This window comes from Pelobates fuscus, chromosome 5, assembly GCF_036172605.1.
Source record: "Pelobates fuscus isolate aPelFus1 chromosome 5, aPelFus1.pri, whole genome shotgun sequence".
Lineage (NCBI taxonomy): Eukaryota > Metazoa > Chordata > Amphibia > Anura > Pelobatidae > Pelobates > Pelobates fuscus.
In genome coordinates this window covers 228649168-228673070 of record NC_086321.1, presented here as the reverse complement: position 1 = coordinate 228673070, position 23903 = coordinate 228649168, and the positions used below count along the sequence as shown (strand labels likewise).

The following is a 23903-nucleotide window of genomic DNA, read 5'->3' as shown; positions in this document are numbered from 1 at the left end:
TGTTTCCTTTTCTAAGTGTTGCATTAATCATTGTTCTTAAACATCGTGCTTCATTGTTTCTTCGGGGACATGTGACTTGTCTCAAGAAAGTAAATATAACACACTCAAACACACATGCACAAAACATTTTACGTTGTTGGTAAACAGACTGCTGTCATGTCTTTCCAGAATGCTAGATTTCTGATATTGCAACACTTTTATTTGGAGTACGATTCCAGCAATTAAGCATATTTTGATTTTGTTATTGTAGTGTAACTCTCTCGTCATTATTGTGTACTTAGATGGAGATGTTGATCTACATTACATAGATAAAGGAGTGCTAACGTAGTGCAGAAATAACTATCAGGGTCCGCAAGCTCTCTTGATCACAACATGGGCTTTGTTGGAAAAATAACAAAGACATTGTAGCCTAATTAACATTTGGATGTTCCACAGGAAGAGTAACCAAGAAGGGAAAATCGGTCCTATATTACAGAAGAATGACTTGAAAAATAACCACATTGGGGGAAAAAACTGTTCATGTTTACAGAACTGGAAGAATTTTGTCATGCAAATAAATATCATCCCTTAAAAATGTGTTGGGTAACATTGGAACACATTTACGGTGGCTGAACATCATTAAGAATATAGTTTATAAATATCTGAAGTGTCAAATTAACCATCAGAGACAATCTATACCAGTTATGTTCCTTGAATAGGTTACATTGCAAAACGCTCACAGTTCACCTCTACATTCATATTGTTTGATGTAATTGACCACAAATTGCTGCATCTATATGCACATCCATATGACATCATAGAGGACTATATTATATTGTATGCGGTCATGTGACCTGTGTACAGCGACAGCTAACTTGTATGGGCTCTGTTTATTTCAGACTGGAGAGGACTGAAATCCAAATTGGAACATTTAGGCTGAAAAAGCAAACATGTAAATAGAGTGAAAAGTGTCACTCACCAAAATCTAATCTCTCTTGGGGTGAACTTAATCTGTGTCAACATATAGTGCATCTTCTTGTCATAGGATTTTGCATTGAATTTCCCTATAAAGAGCCATTTCTGTCCCTGCTGAGTGGCTGCTAGAGAAAAAAAAATCACTCCCATCATCCTCCAATCATGGAAAGCTTAACACCCAATTATTCGAAAATACAATCATAATTACATGGGGAAATCATTTCAGGGCAGGGGACACGTGGGACAGGTTTACACTATCAGGACTGTCTCATCTGAATTGGGATGATACAGTTCTTTTAAAGTTGTACACTCAGGGTTTTTTTATTTATTAATTTTGACATTTTGTATTCAACATTATAGCAGGTACACTAAATAAATCAGTCTGGATTTGATTTATTTATTCTTTAGATTTGGGTGTTTGCTTACTAAATAGTAAAATATAGTCAGGTAACAACATAAATCTGAAAACAAAATAGTAAACTAGCTAATTACAGATAATAAATCTATTAAATTGAAGGGGTCCTAGGTGAACCTCACTGATCACCCAAATAGTGAAACAAAAAACAACAAAGTGGAACCCACATCCAATGAGCATACAACATATGTATACAACCTGGGAATATAGACCAGAGTGAAATATTCTATATACAATGGTAGTAGAATCTAGAAAAACAAAATATATAGATCATAGCATAACACTGTGATGTATAATAAGTGAATAAGTGGTAGTGGTATCTAACTCACAAACGAAGGTGAAAATCAGGCCTCTCACCCCCTTGGGGTATATGGAGTATGAACCTTGATAGCCGCTTCAAATGCACAGTTCAAGGAGGTATATATATACTACCATTGTATATAGAATATTTCACTCTGGTCTATATTCCCAGGTTGTATACATATGTTGTATGCTCATTGGATGTGGGTTCCACTTTGTTGTTTAACAACATAAATCTCCCCCAAAAAAATTAAGCCACAGATTTTTCCAATTTTTAATTTGGTTAGTTAATAGTGAATTCCATATAACTCACTTTTGAATAAATAAACAACATAGTATTTGTAAAAAAAAAAAAAATTAAGTAAAAATACAGACATTGTTATTCATTAAAGTGAGGTTTCAGAGTTAAAGAGACACTATACTTTATACCAGAACCACTACAACTTAATTAGTGGTTTTGGTTATTTTGGACATGTATATTTTTTGTAAACAGGGCTTAGTTAAATTGGCACCCCTCACACTACTATTAGGGCGAGAAGGGAAGGCAGTGTATTTTATTTTTATTGGGGGGTGGAGGGGCTGGCTAGAACATCAGGGATTCCTGCCACCTTTCGGGGGCAGGGTGGACATGTTATTATTTGGGGATAGTGGACAATGGTATGTCCACCTCTTCATTTTATAATTACTGTAGATGGGGGCCAGGGAGGGGCCCTTTTTAAAAAATTAATATTAGGAGCCCCACCCATCACCAGGGAGTGGTAAAACACATCCTCCCCCTTTGTTATTAATATTACGGCCCTACACTTTACCCATCGGTGGGGTCAGGGCGTACACTACGTCATCCCCTCTTTATTATTAATGTTAGATCCCTTACCCATCACACAGTAGGGTAGGGGGCATTAGTTCCTCCCCCTTTATTATTAATATTAGGCCCTCACATATCATCCATAGGCGAGGGTTAGGGGTACACTAGGTCCTCCCCTCTTTATTATTAGTGTAAAGGCCCCACCTGTTGCCCATGGGTGGGATGTGGGGTTGGCATTAGGTCCTTCTCTTTTCTATTAATACTAGTGCCCCTTCTGTTGCCAATGGGTGGGGACCGAGGGGGGAACACTAGGTTCTCTCCAATAAATATTAGAGTAGCGCCCACCTGATGCCCATGGTTGGATGACAACTCCCCTCATTATTTTACAGACCCTATCCCAGTGGGATGGGGCCCTTTCTAGTGACAGAGACATGTCACTAGAAAATACATTACAGTAATATGAGACTTATTGTTATGTATTTATTTTTACTTTTTTGATGTGGTGGGTGGCTAGCAGGTGCTTCTAGTGCTGTTATTGGGCAAATAGTACTTCAGATTATCAGTTCACTTGCAAACAGCAAATGTATAATAATTTACTTATTTGCATGCTGCCGAATGCATTCTTTTTCTATTCAGTCACCATGTGGTTGTTGATAAATAAATGATTCCTGGGCTTTAGATTGGTTTGCATATGGATATCACTGATTTATTCCAAATGAATGATACGGTTTAATGAATAATTATGTAATTTAGCTATTCTTCCATTTACGTTGCCCTGGCCTTAATACTGAAATCCAATGTGAATTCTCACTTGAGTGAAAAGCCTTGATAGTCACCCAGTATTACATTCTTGTATTCATAACAACCAAGATCAGATACAGCTACTTAAAATGATAACTTAAATATGTCCAAGTTTCATGCTTTCTTATTTGTTTTCCTGACAGACATTGGTATTACATTACATGACATAATGAATTTTTAAACTTTCCCAAGTGACATGTACTCACTTTCGAGATAAGAGGTAAATCATGTGCTAAGTATCTTGATCATCGAACAATGCAACCTCATACTGTTTTATTTTGAGGGCCATAAAAGAGATGAACGATGGCTTAGAAACCTTGATTTGTATAGAATAAGATTAAGCAATGGTTTTCCCCATCTGAAATATGCAGAGGGAATTTGGGGTGAAATCCTTCAAAACAATTACATTAAAGAATAAGGGCATAAGAGCATGTGGACTAAGTGCCATTACGACAGGTCAAAAACGCTGCGGTGCCTTTTGAGATGCTTTTGGTAATATATGAACGATTAACTACAATAGAGTTCATGACGTACTGAATCCTTAATTATCTCAAACCTTGCACTAAAGCACTGCTATGCAATGACCTTTTCACTATTTTCCATTATCTGTACTGCATTTCCATGCCTTCCGCTTTATCACTGAACAATAACAGGGCTATTTACTAAAGTGGGAATTTATAGTGAATTTAAAATAAGAGCAAAGTAGCAGAACTGGAAGCATTTTTGGACATTTGAAATGCAATTTGAATTCAGTGTGAATTATCCCTTTTTTTGAATAACACCGTCAGACTTTCTTGTTGTGAGATGGCACAGTGTATTATAATTCTTTCTGCCTAGAGATAACATCAAAAGGCCGTATGCCCTAGAAAATAAATCCAGGGAAGATTAAACAGTGAATTGTAGAGCGATGAAGAGAAACTTACAGTGTTAGTAACTTAACAGTCAATTGTCAGGATTTTACTAGATACTCGCAAATTTAAAAGTGGCACTGTCACCATCTGGGGACTTTGCCGAATTCTCCACTGGGACGGGGCGTGTGAGCGTTATATTTACTTACTTGAACATGTCCCTCGCAAGTGCTGCCATCTTCCTCCTTCTGCTCCTCTTCATCACCAAAAAGCAGAGCACCAACCGTGGGATGCTCTATAGACAGAGCCAATTCCCTGCAGCCGTCACTGGGGATGGCTGTCGGGATTAATTCTGTATCTCTGCCCAGTGTCTAAGAATGTCAGGCGGAGAACATATACAGAGATATGTAGTCCCTTCTTTGTCTCTGTATATCTCTGACTGCGTTGTAATTTTCAATCTAATTGCAGGACGGAAGATTTGAACCAAATAAAATACAGAGTTCTGGAGCTGAACGCTATAATATAGGACTTGTTGTACCCCCAATAGTGACCCTTTATAGGTTGGCATTAAAGAACATAAAAACGTACCCTAAAGATCTAAAACAACTTATAAACATTGGTTATGATCACATTCCTCCAATCCAGTGTTGCCTGTAGGGCTTTGAATTTGAGGAAATGTTTTGATTACACTCTAGATATACCGCAGCAAAATATAATATTTTAAGCAAGCAATGGATTGTGATATGCCCCGTGGCTGAGGGGGAACTGACAGATCGGAATGACACATTGCAATGAGATACTGTTTTTCTGAATTATTACATTGTACTGTACTGTCAGTCATCTGTATAAATTATGATACATAACCATATCTTACCTTTTAAATGTCATTTATAATTATTTAAGTGTAGTTACAGATAGCAACTTCAATAGAAAATTGTTGATTTTAATCCTTTGGGTTAAAAAAAAAATGAGTTTGCTGTCTGGAGAATATCAAATAACAATGACATTACCAATTGTCTTCAATTTGGGTATAAATTAAATTATAGAAGCACAACCTTTCCGACTAATATTCCATAGGGGAGTTCAAAACATATGAGAGTGCACAGAAGAAGAGTATTTCCTTTTATAGCAATTCTTATTTAGGTTAAAAAGCTTGGAGTCAGACTTGGGGACACACTGCAATTTATTAAAATTAAACTATAATCTATCTTTATTAAATTAGGATATGATGTTTAGAATGGACATTACATTAATTAACAGATCATCTATTTGCTACATGTATTCATTTGTAACATATACCAAAGTAAAACTATATTGTTAGAAATACAAAAATTTATATCCAACACTAAAGAGTCCTTCTGTCGACCTCTTGTACTGTACCTTACCTCATAGAGGGTTAAAAAACACTTTGAACACTTAACTGATTCAAACTGCCCCATGTAACAAAAGCACAGCTTAGTGGAAAGGGGCCTTGACAGGGCTAGGAGGCAGGCATAGGAGGAAGCTATATAGGGATTGGTGGTTTAGAGGGTGAGGGGCTGGGCTATATAAATAGGCAGCCATCTTAGAAAATTTACTTTTAACTTTATCCCTCCATCCCTCCCTGGTTTGGATGGCTGAGTTTTCCCGTTCTGTCACAGCGGCGGGATAGGGAGCAGAAGGATAGGACATAGGCTCTCCTTTTGGATGGTTTGGAAGATGGTTCTTGGTACGTTTGGTAGTTTTCAAGCTTGTCGGTGGCTCAGAACCTGGTGGGGTAAGGGTATCCGAGTATACCCCTACCATGTTTACTTAAAAATGTTGGCACTTTAATTTATGTTCATGTTGAAATACTGTTACATGTTATGTGTTTATATATGGGTAATTGCCTTTTATATTTAACTGTGGGGATACGGAAGTGGTATGGTGGGGTGTGGGGCAATGACTTTCAATGTTGATTTATTACCAATACTATTATTATTTAATAACATTTGTGGACAATTTTGACCCATATACCCTAGTGTCTGTGTTTTATTGGGTTAGGTATGGGTTTTTGTTTTTTTAAGATTCCGCCTGCCCATATGGCGACTATGCACCTGTCAAGGATTGACACAATACTCCTATCGGGTTTTAAAAGTTGCTGCGTCCTCATGCAAAGCGTGAGGATGTCCAGCGTTGTTTTACGGCGTCAAACTCAGTGAAAGGTCAGGAATTGGCTTTAGTGGCTGTCTGGTAGAGGCTATCTGAACCCTGCAATGCAAACAATGCAGTTTCTTTAAAACTGCTATGTTTCCAGATGACAGAGGACAGAGATAGTGCAACCAGACCACTTGAGATGTGCCCCTGTAATACAAAAAGTGCACATTTTAAAAGAAATTATACAAAAAAGATTAACTATTAGGTGTTAATTTTTTGAATCATGCAGTAAGAAATGAAGGGTGCTAAATGAGAGAAAAAAAAACTGTATCCCTAACAGGTAAGTCAATACCATAGAAAGAATAAGCCCATAGCAGACAGGTGTGCTATGGGCTTATCACTTTTATAAATTAACCTGGTTACACCCCCAGGCTTTCAAGCAGACAACAGGTCTGGTTACTTCCTGGTTGTTTAGCTCAGTGGAGCTAAACTCAAGAGGCAGCAATTGCCCAGAGCACCAGATTAAGAAAGACTTTTAATGAGCTGCATTAGAAAGTCTGTCATTGGACAGCCACAGAAAGTCTGAGCTGGGTTAGACTTTCTGTGGCTGGCCAATGACAGCTTTGCAAACAGTTTTTAGATATAACCCAATGGAAAAAAAAAAACATAATTAAATGAATGCATTTTTTCATTGAGGGTAAATCTACTAAACACTGACTTTTATATTTTTGTGTGCAGTGTCCCTCTAAACAACATTTAGCCTACTAAACTTCTGAAAAAAAAGTGCTGATGAAAATAAATGCATTTCTCTGCCAGGGACTATAAAATGCTCACCTGGTCCTCCCACACTTCACAGACTTCAGAAGCATTATAGATACCAGGCAGTAACTGCTTTAAACACACTGCGTACATTACAGGGATTCTTTCCAGGCTTAAATATCAGCCTATGTCCTATATAATACAGAGACTTGTTGTAACTGTACTCACTGCATGTGGACATCATGCTCACATCCACGTATTTTTACAACACACTGGTATTTTTGTTAGAAAATAACATAAAAAAAAAATGACATTAGGGTCCTTGAAAATACCAATTAGAAAGTTATTTGACCATTATGTATATATGATCATAACCAATGTTTATAAGTTGTTTTAGATCTTTAGGGTACGTTTTTATGTTCTTTAATGCCAACATATATTATTTATATATAATTGTGAGAACATATAAATGAACTGCAAAATGTATTCCAAATAGCCAAAATGGTAGAAACTCTGACTATTTTGGATTTGTAGGGCGCTTGCCAATTGACCACAATGTCCAGTTTATTGAATAACATCAATGTTTGTGGCAGAAAGGATATTTCTATTTATTATGTCTAAAATGTAGATGCAATTGATAATTATAATACAGATGATGGAAAAGATTAGCACATACTTAAGTATAAAGTTGATAGAAGGAAGATTATCCCATGGCATTCTCTGAATAACATGGATTGCTTTACATATTAAAGGACCACTATAGGCACCCAGACCACCTCAGCTCAATGAAGTGGTCTGGGTGCTAGGTCCCTCTAGTTTTAACCCTGCAGCTGTTTCACTGAGGGTTAATCCAGCCTCTAGTGGCTGTCTCACTGACTGTGAAAAATCACGCTGGCAGTCCATAGGAAAGCATTGAGTAATGCTTTCATATGGGCTGTTTGAATGCGCGCGCAGCTCTTGCCACACATGCGCATTCGGATCTGACGTTGGCAGGGGGTGGAAAGTTCCCCAGCACAAAGAGAGCCCCTCCAAGGGGGAAAGGTAAGTGGCTGAAGGAGTTTTAATCCCTTCAGCCCAGCGGGAGGGGGCCCCTGAGGGTGGGGGGGGGGACCTAATGACCCTCTAGTGCCAGGAAAACGAGTTTGTTTTCCTGGCACTATAGTGCTCCTTTAACTAAACATTTATAACATTTTAATTGCTACTTTAAATGGAATGAATAGGTTACAAAGTGACAAGGGTTGCTGAAATAAAGTAATTCAACTACTAACAGCTGATAATTGAACAGTGCGACTGCACCAAAGTCATTAAACTGAAGTGGTTTTGGTGCTTAGATTGACCCTTCAAACTGCAAATTCGCAGGATTTTATTTTGTGATCCTTATATAATTCTTACATATAACATACATATGCTTGCTAAAATATTACATATCTAAGCTCTTATATTACCTAATATTATCTCATCAATCACTACATTTACTTTAAAAAATGAACGTACCGATATTCCTGAATGGAATATACAGAAAGAAGAGGGAGTCGGACAAGCACAAAGCAGCTCAAACTGGAGACTATAGGGATTCACCAAAACCTATATAAACAATATTGGAGATAGCACCATAGACTATAGTGCAAAAAATCCAGGAGCTAGCTAATAATTATGGCTCAAATATATATTGTATCAATAAAATAAAATGAAATGTTTCATTTTATTTTATTGATACAGTATATATTTGAGCCATAATTATTAGCTAGCTACTGGACTTTTTGCACTATAGTCTATGGTGCTATCTCCACTACATTTACTTGCTTGGTTTTTCATCACAGTGGAAATTGTCAGAAATTCAAAGTCAGTTTTACATTTTAGATCAAAATAACTGGTTTGAAGATTTTTCCCAATTTTGCATTTATGGCCAAACATATATTCCCAACAATTCACCCTTTCGATAAGGGTGATATGTAATGATTTAACCCCTTCATGACATGGCGACATTCTGTTTTTATCATGACAGCGCTGATGAAACATACTTGCTCAATGCTGAAATAGTTGGACAAACAGAGCTAATTATTACAGTACACTTGAAACATGTTGCTGCCTATTTATCTTAAATCTCCCCAATAGGAACATTCTGTGAGTATACTCGAAGTACCAAATGTATTCATCACCAGACGCTGATATGTGGATGATAGAACATTTCGAATGACAATTAAATATATGCATGGATTCAACTTTCAGAATATTACAATTCACCTGTATAAAAGTACATCCAAACGAAAAAGTACTTACTGTGGAAATGTTCAGTTGCACGTATACAAGCAAAGTGAAGGATTTCACGGTTACATAGTACCTTTCACCAATATTAAGCTAGTCCAAATGACTGCAAAATATCTAGGTCTCTTATCTCTGTGTGCTGGCAATACACAGTTATTAACACCAACATTGGCTGGAAATAGGCATCTAATAATGAAGTCCCAAAAAGCAGTGAATGCAGTCATGTGCATTGCTTTTCCCATAGGCCTAGAGTGCATTGTGGGTACACACTGGATTTGAATAAAATGAAGTATATCATATATTTTACCCTGCAAAAAACATACTAAATATAATGGGCATCTTTATTGGCAACATAAAGTCTCCAAAATTTGAATGCCCACTAGATTCTATGGCGCATTTGACCCCAGTAAAATGGCACATTAGATTTAAGTACGATTTCAGTACTAACAAGAAGGAAAGCACAATGCAATAAAGACAAAACTACTCTCTCTTGCTTACCTAGTTGTTCCTCACTTTCCGACCTACTTGGACAACGCCTTCTCTGAGGTACGACGGCTTACAGACACAAATTCATCAGGACAAAATCAGGACAAAATTTGCCAGGGCAAAATTTGCATTTGCATCATTGCGACAGGGATGCGCGACTTGGTTGTAGCAGTAGTATATTGCATAAATGTGCATAACATTCACCAGAGAAAACGTTTTTCGGCATCTAGGTTTTAACATTTGAATGTGCATGAGATGCGATCTCGCATTAGATTCCAGTGAATACGGTATTTTCTTTAAGCCTGTTTTCTGCATTTTCTATACATGTATATAACTTAACCACACATCCTCATTTGATATAAATAATGTATAGATATATTGTTTTATTACAAAGAAACGTTTTAGGCCAGAAAGGTGCAGCAAGAAAATAAAACATAGGAAGGAGAGTTACCAACCAGAAAAAGTGGAAAAAGAACATGTTAAGAGAATAGCATGGATAGAAGGGTTAAGGGGGGGAAGAGTGACAGTCAGCAAAAGTAATGATGGTTATATGTTATCATTATTAAATGTACTAAATCTGTTAGTGTGTTTGGTGCCATTGACATTTTTTAAATGAGTAAAAAAGGGCAAGTCTAGAACAGTGGGAATTCCCTGCTTGTCAATAGGAAAGCCTTACACAGAGTTTCAAAGAAGGGGGTGACCCTTAATATAACACAAAAAGCAAAGAATGAATCCCTTGAAACAAGGGGGTTCTGGAGTTAGGCTCTGGAAACACAGAGATAGATCCCTATCTAGATTAAATCTAGAAATAGTGATTTAAACAGTAACCAGGTCCTGGGAATAAAAAGAGGGGGCGGGGGGAGGGGTGAAGGTGAGGTAGAGATAGAGTATATGTACATGTAGGTGGTAGGGGGAGGTAACACAAGTGTAAGAAACACATATAAACAGTAACTGCACACCAAATCCCCAAAGAGGCACAAAGATTACCCAAGTCTAGCAATAGTTCCCCCAAGGAGAAGGTAGGCAAAAGTAACCAAAAAGAGAGAGCGTATTGGACGGAATCTAAAAATAAAAAAAGTTAGCCCTAATGATACCTCGGCACCGTGGAAACATCCACTAGTACCTACCTAAACCAAAACCTCCCCGCCTGGCAAAAGAACTTGTAAAGAAAAATACATTAAAGGAATAGAGCATGGTGAAATAAGTGCTACCAAGTGAAAAATATTATTAGGGTAAGCTTGTTTTGATTTGCGTCCAATGCGCTCTCTTTTTGGTAACTTTTGCCTTTTTTGCCTATCTTCTCCTTGGGGGAACTAGTGCTAGACTTGGGTAATCTTTGTGCTTCTTTGGGGATTTGGTTTGGAGTTACTCTTTATATGTGTTTCTTACACTTTTGTTACCTCCCTCTTCCCCTTACGTGTACATATACCCTATCTCTACCTCTTCCCCTTTTTTATTCCCAGTACCTGGTTACTCTTTATATCAGTATTTCTAGATTTTATTTTTTTAAATTAATTTTGACAATCATGATTCCATTACTCATAATTCTTTGTTATATAGCTTTTTTAAAATTATTTTTTTATCTAAAGGAAATTGGTTTGATGATGAAAACATTGTGTTACTCTTTACTATTTTAATTTTGGCTTTGTTTATTTTTGTCAGGTCTGAATGGAGAGTCCAATGACAACAGCTGATTGATTTCAAAATTGCTTGTGGACATCACTTCCAAATAAGTAAATATTGTATCAAGCACAATGAATGGAAGAACTTGCAATATGAACCACAGGACAGGTGGATCATGCCAAGGACCTGGGATGATCAGTGGGCAGCAGATCCCTCCCATCAGAGTACACGCAGGAACTCCATGTCCATCGTCCAATAGTGCCACTCCAAGTCCAGCTAATGGAAATCTTTTCTTGAAAATGTCGATTATTGGTGGAGTTGCTCCTCAAAGCAATGAGAGCACAATTCACTTACCTGCCTTAAGTCCTAGGAGGCAAGTCATTACCAATGGGAAACCTTTATTCCAAGTGCCTCAACCTCCATCACTTCAACCGTCCTCTTCATGTAAACCAAAACAGCAGGAATTTGGATCTCCATTTCCCGCAAACGGTTTCAAAGGTAAGTGCTGTAAAGAGACTAAAAGACTGCCTCTAAGGTTATCACATGAATGTTAATATTATTAGTCACAGGTCGAATATACTAGTGATCATTTTACATTTTGTTTATAACTCTTTTGTTCATAACTCTTTATATTTACATTTTTTTCACCAACTTTTGTATTCACAAGAATTGTAATTGTACTACCGAAAAAATAATTAAGTAAAATGTATTTTGGAAACATGTATTCTGACACTATTGTACTGAAGCTGTTATTTAGTTGTTCTGCCCCCCCCTCCCCCCCTTCTCCCCCGAAACTCATTAAAAAAATGATTTTACAAAACGTTTCTCCCACGCTACACCTTTCTTGTAACGGCTGACCCCGCTTGTTTCGGCCTCCATAGCTGAGGTCATCAATTTTGATGATCTGAGCCAACCCAATGCTTTTCAAAAGAAAATCATTGGGAGGTGATTGCGCATTTGCTGCAAAACGCCATGCTGCTCCAATCAGCATCTCCCTATAGAGAGACATTGAATAAATGCATCACTATGGGGGACGTTCAAGATTTCCATTCAGAACTTGGAGACAGGAAGCATCTAAAAAGGTAATGTTTACACTGAAAAGCCTGCAGGGACGTTCTATGGACACCAGAACAACTACATTAATCTGTAATGGTTCTGATGACTATAGTGTCCCTTTAATATGAGTTCTAAATGCAGAAAATAGTAATTACTGTATAGCTCCTTTTTTTGTGCACATCATTAATGCATGCCTCTCAAAGTGTGTTAAAATCCTGATGAAATGTATCATATTTACCTGCATAGGCTAAATATTAGTGATATTATACTGGCTTGAAAACAACTCAAATACATAGATCAGGAGGCTCATGTAAGGATACATAAAAAAAAAAATCTTCATAACATATTATGTGAAAAAGAAACCCTAAATATATAAAACAAATTACAAAATAAAATCTGACAGGCAGGACCCCAAAATTCTTACTTGCAAAGTGTACTAAGATTCTATAATATTCATAAATGTCATAAGGAAAATGTGCATATAGTGCAAATCAGATGAAAACACATTTTATTACACATAAAAAAATTACATTATTTTTTCATATTTTTCCTATATTTGTTATATATCAAGATGGCTTATTCACTGATCAAATTATTATTGGGATCTGATTATTAAATTGCAAAATGTACGCCAACATTGCTGCGGTGGAAATAACTCCAAAATTAACCAACCTTTTACATTTTTTTTTATTTAAGAACCAATATTATTTGGCTCTAATATCATTGTTCCAAGAGTCAAAAGCTTCTCTTTTTTCCCCCACAGAGACTCTTATACCGTGTTTGCCATTTTACTCCAGTTATTATACGAGTTATTGTTGTCCAGCTGGCAGGATCTGGCAGGATGTTGCCTTAAAGATTTGTTGTATGGTTCTTGTCTTTCATGGAAAACACTCTAGGCTTTATTTTATTCCATAATTTATTTAATAGTGGCCGGCACCCCACGCTTCCAATCAGCATGTGGCCCTCTACATAAAAAAAAACCTGAGAATATTGATATTGGCTTCACTCTAAAGAAAATACAAGTCATAAATATAAACCTTTAGTAAGAGTTCCAAATAAATATATTTTACAGAGTTTGACTGATAGGATATCACATTGGAATTTATAGGAGAACTTCCCATTTTTGTATGTCATTTTCCTTTCTGGGTTTAGGAGATATTTTTGCTAAAATATGACATATGTATTAACCAATAAAAGCAATACTTATATCAATTATATTGGAGGACTGGATCATGTAATTGTTCTTTATATTCAGAAAACACTATAAAATAGCTACTCATTGTTGGCAGCTAATTCCAGACAACTGCTTGATGTAGTCCAGATTTGTCTTTTTGATCTAATAAACGAGGCTGGGAATTCTAGAATGCATTAGAAGAAAATGAAATTTAAATAAAAAATAATAAAACCACAAAACACCACCACTTGGCTATCTGCTCAAATTGGATAGCGTAGTTTCATCACAAGAGATTTTGGAAACCACAGCACATTAAAAGTTAGTTTAGCCATTTCTTATTCAAGGGGGTCCTCAAAGAACGTTTCTGTTATTCGTGTCTAACTGCAAAACATTTTACTTTTTATTCTCTTACATAATGAAAGCATGAATCAGCCTTAAATGTTTCCAGGAGATGAATCTACAATCATGAAATCACTAAAAAGATTTTTTTTTAAATTCCTTTCCCAAAAAATAACTAAAATATGTGCCACTTAGATCGAGACAGTGTGTTCTGAATGTATAAACCTCTAATTACTTTAAAAAACGTGCAGGTGTTTGCCATTATCTTACCTCGAGGTCACAGATGGTGATAGAATGAACACTTAAAGGAATGGATAAGCAATAGCATAAAGTAATATTATACTCTTCCTACTGTCTTTGAAGGAACAACATTACTGTAAAGGTCAATTACTAAAATTCTGTCTGTCTTTTATGGGTCAAGCTGAAAAGTTTGTGTGCTCACCGTCTTCAGAAATTGTTTAGGAAAAATAAACAAGAGCCATGTCTTTTTGCTTAAAAATGATTAAAGCACATTGGACTTTTAAGTTAGAATGTTTTGTAAAATGTTAAATTTCAGCACAGGGCTAGGCAAGATTTTGCACTCCAGATGTTGTGGACTACATCTCATATGATGCATTGCCAGCATTATGGTTGTAAGAGCATTATGGGAGATGCAATCATCTGGCGTGCCAGTTGCAGGGGAATTGCAGCCACTGAAGTTGTACCTGGGACGAAACCTTGAAACGTTAGTAGTCAGTGATCCTCATAGCCCATAATTTTTTTGTTTAATCTTAGTACCTTCCAATGGTGGGAATAATGGGGAGTGTCAAAAACCCCAACATGCAGAACCTGTGACCAACTATCACTATACCAGAAATCCCTAAAATGTATTACCAGACCTTAGAGTGGACGGATTTAACGTAAAAACCTGAATAAACAGGCTGTGGTCAGGAAAACAGAGAAGAGGTAAACGGAAAGACAAGCCAAAATGAGAATAAAAAGTCAAGGATAATAAAAGTCTGAATAGTTGAGGTAAATGTCAATAGTTAAAAACACAGTAAAATAAATAGTATGGATTACCAGAATGGAAACTATGACAGGGCACTGAACAAATGCCTAACTGAGTTTAAATAGCATTTAGTGGGCTGAATTTAAGTGGGCTGTGGGTCGCCAGTAGACAGCAAATGGCGTCAGAACGTGTGTAAGCAACGTACAAGAGATGACGAACGCACGTCCAAATCATACTTATAGGCAGATCCTTTAAATAGCTCTGATGCGCAGCGTCGACGTCAGTTAACACACTGGAGGCGAGCACTGCTGCCAGCGAAAGAGTCTGCCGCGGCACACCCTGGACGCCGTTTAGTTGCGCTGCAATGCACCCAGGATAAGCGTAACTGACGTCTGGCGTGTCAGGGAGACATTGGTGGTATAATATAGTGAAACAAGTAGGGGGAGATTTGTGTATCTACATTTAGTTACCCCTCCTCTATAGGTTAGGCGCTCTGTTCCTTAGTTTTGCCACTGGCATAATGCATTTTATGGAAAATTACTGTCTGTCTGTCCATTTATATGTCTATCAGTGAATGAATATATATATATATATATATATATATATATATATATATATATATATATATATAAGCTGGATTTATACAGTACAGAAACTGGGCAGGCTATTTGAAATTGCTAAAGATATTGTTAATAATGAAATAATTCTGTTAGTACTGATTATTCTCGGAAGATATTTGTGAGCCCCTGGCTCTTATAAATGAGTTAAACAGAGGGCATTCTGCAGAAGCATTGGTGAGCATTGATAATTTGTCATGGCATTTGTGAGCAATGGGCCTATGAACATATTTCTTAGCATTGATCATTCTGTGGAGGCATTTGTGAGCATTTTGTAAAAGGTGTTTATTATTATAACGCATTCTGTGAATATATTTCCCAGCGCTCTATTTGTGAGCATTGAGCATTTGTGAAGGTATTTGTTAGGATCAAGCTCTCTGAAAAGTTATTTATTAACAAGAACATTCTGTGAAGCTATTTGTTAGCAATGAGTATTTTGTGAATACAGAATCTCCAGTTAAAGGTAGTTTTTTTTTTTGCTTGTTTTTTTAGAACTGAGCCTTCTGTGAACATATTTGTGAAAATTATATTCTGTAAACAATTTAAGACTGAATAATATAACAAAGTGACAAACAAGATTTATTCAGCCATGTTTTTTTTTGTCAAGCTTTTTAAACAAAGTTGATTTCCTAGCACTAGAGCTCCCTAAATGAACTGAAATGGTTCTGAACTGACAGACAGTCCGCCTGCTGGTTAAAAAGTAAAAATAAAGTTAATAAAAGTTAAATAAATAAATAAAAGTTACAAAAATGTGTATATATATATATATATATATATTTGAAGGCTTGGCCTGTAGTTGTGGGAGGAGCTCGGTTCCCCTTTAAAAGGGCTGCCAATCCACTCCCACCTTACCGTAGCTGGTCTGGCGAGTCTGAAACGTTTTACTTCCGGTTCAGACCGCCATCTTGGATTTCCTTACCTGTTTCCTCGAGGTCTCCTCGTCCGGCGCTTCCCCGGGTCTCCTCTCCGTCACCGGCATCTGCACAGTCCGTTTTCGCTACGATACCGCGGGGAAAACCGTAAGTCAGGCCCGCCGTAAAGCAACTGCCGCAAACTTCCTAGCTTTACACGGCAGAGCCCCGTTCATTTAAACCAACGTTCGGTTCTTTTCGTTTTCGCACATATATACCGCTCGGCTTAAAATCTTGTACTTTAGTCGCATGATTCACATGTCTTAAACTAACGAACGATAACTTTCGGTTACATAGATATGGTATTGCCATTTCGGTTTACGAATTACACTTAGGATGTATACATTCGGATACTCTATCTTGTTTCTTTCAGGGATTACATACAACTCACGAAGAAGCACGAATTTAAAACGGTATTCCAAGGGATTTTGCCCCTACTGGTTACAAACGTTATTACAGTCACTTATAAATTACACTAATATAATGTTTAAACACGGGTGATGTGTCCTGATTTTCCAGACATTTTCCACAGGTTCATTCCAGGGGTCTGCACTAAGAATTGTGATTTCAGACACCTGTGTTTATTGTATTTACCTTATAGGTTGGTTGGTATTTATTAGGTTCAATTTTAAAGTCCAACTATACACATTAAAAATAGGTAAATGTATAAATTTACTCTTTTAGGTTATTATACGCGGACGGCAGCTTTTACAAGCACGAAGCCATCATCTTCTTTTTCATTTAACCTACCCTCTGCAGAGTGTCGGGTAGGTTGCTTATTTTAGGGCCCACGATCTGGCCAAAACTACTACATTACAGTCAGATGTTTATATATCAATCTCATGTTCACAGGTAATAATCCCAATACATTTTCAGTCGCTGGTTTACCTTTACTGTGACAACTCGGCCTGACTCACATATCAGGTACTACGCCAAAACTCATTACTTTCCATGTTCTGAGGGGTACTGGTCCTATTGTTAAAATAACCCAATTAGGTATTGAATTTTCTGGTCTTAATCCATAGGCTAGTGGTCCCGCGAGGCCAACAACCCCATCCTCATACTCGGAGGAATACGTCCCTCGGGCCAAATCATAGCTAGCCGCCTCGCAAAGTTGCATAGAGAGGGCCTCACCTATCACTCCCATTCTATCTTATGCTTTAAACTATCACCGAGAGGCCAACACCCTGCCACAACGGTCGGTGGCCTCATACTCTCCCCTCGGGCCCACGCATAGGTAGAGCCTCTCAAGCCGCTTGGCAATTAGTAGGGACTCATCGGTCACTATCACAAAGTACAATTGTTTCGCCGCTTGGTATTTAGCTAGCCTTACCAGTACCCACCCATTCATTTCAGAGTGATTGATTAAAGATACCTTATATTTTTCAGTTTTGTCTAATACTCCTGATATCCCTGAGGAACTCTCGCTACCTTGCACACCCGCTAGGCCTGATACCCCTGTTCCTGGAGCAGAAGTTAATAGTCCTTCTTCACTCAGATCATGGACCATCCCACGTCTCACTGCAGAACTTAGAAGACACTGCATCCCTTTCCCTGCTACTGCTAGGAAGGCAGAGTTGTTGAGACTCTTAAACACTGCTACTGACAACTCTGATGCAGGGGAAGGCCCAAGTGGCACACAATTGCCAGCATTTCACACCATGATGACCTCTCTTATGTCATCCATCAGCACAATTAGTGATAGACTGGATAAATTGGAAGCAAGTGATGCTAAACAGTCCACTACAAATCCAATTGTCGCCAGTCAACCTCTTGCTGACGTTATGCCTGGTAATTCATTGGAATCCATTGCAATCATTGAAGCCATTAACCCTTCGCACATGGTCCCAGCTAATCTCAAAAAGGACATTCTGGAAGGCAAGGATGTAAACCTAGCTTCATTGCTCATAGCCTCCCAGGATGTCCTAGAGAATAGGACATTTGCATATGGGGATATATCAGTTGTGCTAAAAGCAAGAGACCCGAGGTGGAACAAAAATTAAACATCCCTGAATTTGTTCTAGGTTTTGGGATCTATAGGGATGTTTACTGCTCGGTATACCCAGGGAAAAGAGCTAGATGCATACATGCACAAGATGGTGGACCTGGGGCACAAATACGGTGGTACTGCTTTTTATGATTACCACCGTTCCTTTTCTGCAAAGGTGGCTGCAGCTCTGGCTCAGTTAAATTTGAGTATTAATTGGAGTAAATTGGATACTGAGTTATTCTGCAGGCATTTTGCAGGCCTCAGGCCTCCAGCTTGTGCAGTTTGTGCATCAACAGCACATCATACTAATTTCTGCCCAAACACGGCAGAAATAGAACAAAACCTATCTACCTCTAACTTTCCTAAATCTACTAGAGGGTTAAAAGACAAACTGGGTAGGGACATTGTATTTATTGGTAAATCTCAGGTTTGTAATAACTTTAATGCGGGGAATTGTGGTTTCAGTTCTTGTAGACTGATGCATGTATGTTCCTACTGTTTCAGGGCCCATGCCAAGACTATGAGCCCGAATAAAGCATTCCCCAAACCGTATCACACGTGTGTGAACATCACATTATTAACCTCGCTATTACAACTACATCCATCACGTCACTTCATTGACTATATCATTACTGGCATGACTGAAGGGTTTCACACAGGGTTGGTCCATCTACCCTGCGGCACACTAGAATGCAGCAATCTAAAATCCACGTTAGAAGATCCACAGTTGGTAACCACTCTTATAACCACCGAGGTGAAACAAGGGTTTCTGTTAGGGCCTTTCTTTTCCCCACCCTTCACATCCTGCAGAACCAATCCCATAGGGGTGGTCACAGGGAAGACCTCACTCAAACCCAGACTGATAAATTGATTTATCAGCACCACATTCCTCCACTGTCCCCAGCCATAACTCTCTAGTACCCTAATTTTCACTTCACTACGCCACTATCGATAATGCCATAGGGGCCATTCTTCAAGCTGGAAAAGGGGCATGGCTAAGTAAAACTGACGTGGTAAACGCTTTTAAATTACTACCCATGCATCCTTCCCTATGGCATCTACATGGCATTAAATGGCAGGGGATGTATTATTTCTTCACCCGTCTAACTTTTGGTTCCAAGAGTAGCCCACGTATTTTTTACACGTTTGCAGAAGCTTTATGTTGGTTGTTACTTAATGTGTGTAAATGTCCTTCAGTTATTCACTATCTGGATGATTTCCTCACGATTGAGAATAACACACTCCCACCCAGTAGTTTGAAACACATGTTGGCTTTGTTTAAATCCCTCACTATTCCTGTCTCACCTCACAAAACTTTGGGTCCAGATACCAACATGCAATTTTTGGGGATCCAACTAGACACGGTACACATGCAAGCTAGTCTCCCTCAGGACAAGAATGAGCGTACCCTGACAAGTATTGAACATTAAAAAAGGAAAAACCCCAAAAGGATATCTTACACGAAGACAGCTAAAAGGGTGAAAACCCAGTCCAATCTCAGCAGTAATATAGTAGCCAAAATAACAAAACTTTATTGAAATCTATTTAAAAATACTGGGAAAAAAAGCAGTGATAGACAGAATCACATAAGGAGGAACATGTATGGTAGAAAAACGGCTCATCATAAGCCCAATAACAAAAAAGGCCCAAGTAAAGTGGATATAACACCATCGCTGCATGATGGACATATTAACACCGGGAAACTAATAGAAATGAATGAAGAAATATATACATATATGTACAGGCTTAACTCGAGATATCATTTCACAACCCCCTAGGAAAGGGAATTGGGACCTAAGATTAAGACAAAGAGAGGCATTTTGGATTTATCATCTCAAAACACTGTCTCCACTGGGGCTGAAGAAAGGTTTTTCATACTCCCCGTTTATTTAATGTACTGCCAAAATTCTGATAAGAAATCATATCTCGAGTTAAGCCTGTACATATATGTATATATTTCTTCATTAATTTCTATTAGTTTCCCGGTGTTAATATGTCCAATATTAATGTTAATTTACAACAATGACCATCACCGCCCACGACTACCTAAGAACTAATGATTTACAAAGACATACTGACTATTACATTCTCTCCTTACGACAATCTAAAACCAGCACAGAAGCACATACTATTCAAATTCCGCTATACCCTACTCACAACAAATGGTGTCCAGTTAAAGTTTTGGATATGTATTCCCTTTCAGTCCAAAAACAACCACAACAGCCTTTGTTTGAACTACACGGACACACTCTGACCACAGCTAAATTCATGTTATACATACGATTACTGTTAACCAAGCTCGGCCTAAACCCAAATCAATTTTCAGGTCACTCTTTCCGTATAGGGGCAGCATCTTCGGCTTCCGCTAATCACATACCCGCTCATATCATTAAGGCTATGGGACGCTGGAAATCCTCCACCTACACGCTTTACATAGCTAATCCCGTTAAAGAATTAAGACAAGCGTTTTGTGACTTATCTCAATAAATGAAGTTGTTAACGATTTACGTTTCCTGGTAATTTCTTTTTGCCCACTTTTATTGCAGGCCTACTGCTTTGTCGGTTCCGGCACACCACAACCGACTGGTGCTAACTTATGGTTTATGTTTATAATATGCTAAGATTTCTCTGTTCGGCTATATTGCCCCGACTACAAATTTGAAGGCTTGGCCTTTGAAGGCTTGGCTTGGCTGGTTAAAAAGTAAAAATAAAGTTAATAAAAGTTAAATAAATAAATAAAAGTTACAAAAATGTGTAAATATATATATATATATATATATATATTTGAAGGCTTGGCCTGTAGTTGTGGGAGGGGCTTGGTTCCCCTTTAAAAGGGCTGCCAATCCACTCCCACCTTACCGTAGCTGGTCTGGCGAGTCAACCCTCCCACCACTCCCTCTATTCACAAACACCATCTAAGGTGGGCCCACTTTTATTACAGGCCTACTGCTTTGTCGGTTCCGGCACACCACAACCGACTGGTGCTAACTTATGGTTTATGTTTTATAATATGGTAAGATTTCTCTGTTCGGCTATATTGCCCTGACTACAAATATATATATATATATATGTGTATATATGATATATATATATATATATATTATATCTATATATATTACGTGTATATATATATATATATATACATATATATATCTTATATATAACGTCATAACGTTATATATAAGAAATATATATATATACATATACACATATATAACGTTATATTAATATAAAAATACACAGTAAAATTACACACGTCTGTATATATATATATATATATAATATATATAATTTTATATATATATATATATATATTATGACAAATAAATAATTAAAAATAAATAAACTGTAAAAATAATTTTTAGAAATGATGTATATAAATGTAATTTTATTCTCACTGTATTTTGATATAAATATATATATATTTAAATCAAAATACACTTAGAATTAAATTATATATATATCTATGTATAATTTCCCCTTAACGACCGAGGACAAACTAGGTACATCCAACAAAAAAACGTTGTTAAGGACGTCCGCGACAGGACGTCCGCGGTAATAGCCCTGGACCGACGATCTGTGTCGATCATGGTCGGGGAGGACTCCCAGAGACCCCAGCAGTCCCCCTACAGCAACTCCGGCCACCCTGGCCCTCCATGGCCATGTGATCACCATGATCACATCACCGCAATAGGACTCTAGGAGCTGCCAGAACGGGGACTGTCTGAGCTGGCAGGCAGTCCCCCAGGCTGCAATATTTTTTAAAAAATAAATATATTATACATATGCAGGTGGTCCTCATTTAGCGACCTACCTGTTTTACCACGGCTCGCACTTACGACCAGGCGTTAGTGCAAGCCGTCATGGGGATTCCCTGCTCTGGTGCGTATGCATATGTTTGGGAAAACTTCCCCGAACATAGACGAATGCACCAGAGCAGGGAATCTCTCAAATCTATGTTGGGGAAATTTCCCCGAACATAGACAAACGCACAAGAGCAGGGAATCCCTCAAATCTATGTTTGGGGAAATTTCCCCAAACATAGACGAACGCACAAGAGTAGGGAATCCCTCAAATCTATGTTTGGGGAAATTTCCCCGAACATAGATTAGAGAGATTCCCTGCTCTCGTGCGTACGTCCATGTTCGGGGAAGTTTACCCAAACATAGACAAATGCGCCAGAGCAGGGAATCCCTTAAGTCCTCACTTACCGGCCGATTTGTTCTACGACCAAGTCATAGGAAGGGAACCCGGTCGATAAGTGAGGAGTGTCTATATTATATATGTGCAATATATTCTAAAATAATTAAATCATTTTATAATATATTATACATATATAATGCATCTATATGATTTCATTATAAGTGTACTTTGATATATATCTCAGAATAAACTTATGATGAAATCATAGATGCATTATATATGTATAATATATTATAAAATTATTTATTTATAATATATTATACATATATAGGAAATAAAAGTGTGTGTGTGTATATTATATATATATATGTATATATATATAATATGCACACAGACACATATTATGTGTGTGTGTATATATATGTGTGTGTGTGTGTGTGTATATACATATATATATATATATATATATATATATGTATAATATATACACGCGCACGTATTATATATATAAGTACAAAAATGTAAAAAAACAAAGCATTTATACAAAAACAAAACCGCTAACTTTGGCCAGTGTTTGTGCCTAAGTGGCTACTACAAAAGACTGGACATACCCCATTTTGAATACCCTGGGTTGTCTACATTTGAAAATGGTATTTAATGATGGGGTCATTTCATATTCCTGGTCTGCCATATGGTCTCAAAAGGCAACAAAGGTCCAGCAAACCAATCTGGCAAACTAGATCGGGCAAGCCCTATATTGACCCTGTAACTTTCCAAAACACCATAAAACCTGTACATGGGGGGTATTGTTATACTCGGACTCAGACGTCGTTGAACACAAATATGAGTGTTCTAAATCAGTAAAACATATTCCGACGATGAAATCACCAGTAAAAGTGCAGTTTTTGTGTAAAAAAATGCAAAAAACAAAGAAAAATGCTAACTTTGGGTGGGTGGGTGCTGTATGTGTGTGGGTGCTGTGTGTGGGTGCTGTGTGTGTGAGGGTGCTGTTAGTGTGAGGGTGTGCTGTGTGTGTATGTGTAAGGGTGCTGTGTGTGTGGGTGTTGTATGTGTGTGGGTGCTGTGTGTGTGCCTCCCTCCCTGCCTGTGCGCCGGTGAGGGAGATCTTTGATGGAGGCACATAGCGCGGTTGGAGGGGGGCAGCTTCCTAAACATTGAAAGGGTAGCTATAGTATTAGGAATAAATGTTTGTTTTACAAACAGTATATTATTCCCTCAAGGAAAAAGTAGCCAAACTGAAAGTATCGGTTACTGAGATAATTTTTTCAGTTCACCTAATTTGTCTTAAATTTG

At 37.7% G+C, this 23903-nt stretch overlaps 1 protein-coding gene across 1 annotated transcript in view; it reads left to right on the top strand.

Moving 5' to 3' along the window:
* Positions 1-23903, top strand: part of GLIS3 (GLIS family zinc finger 3) — a 373789-nt gene that overhangs the window by 18633 nt on the left and 331253 nt on the right. Inside the window, exon 2 of the mRNA XM_063457211.1 lies at positions 11411-11869. Coding sequence (XP_063313281.1) covers positions 11503-11869 — 367 coding nt within the window. The 5' untranslated portion in view covers positions 11411-11502. The remainder of the gene's footprint in view (positions 1-11410; positions 11870-23903) is intronic.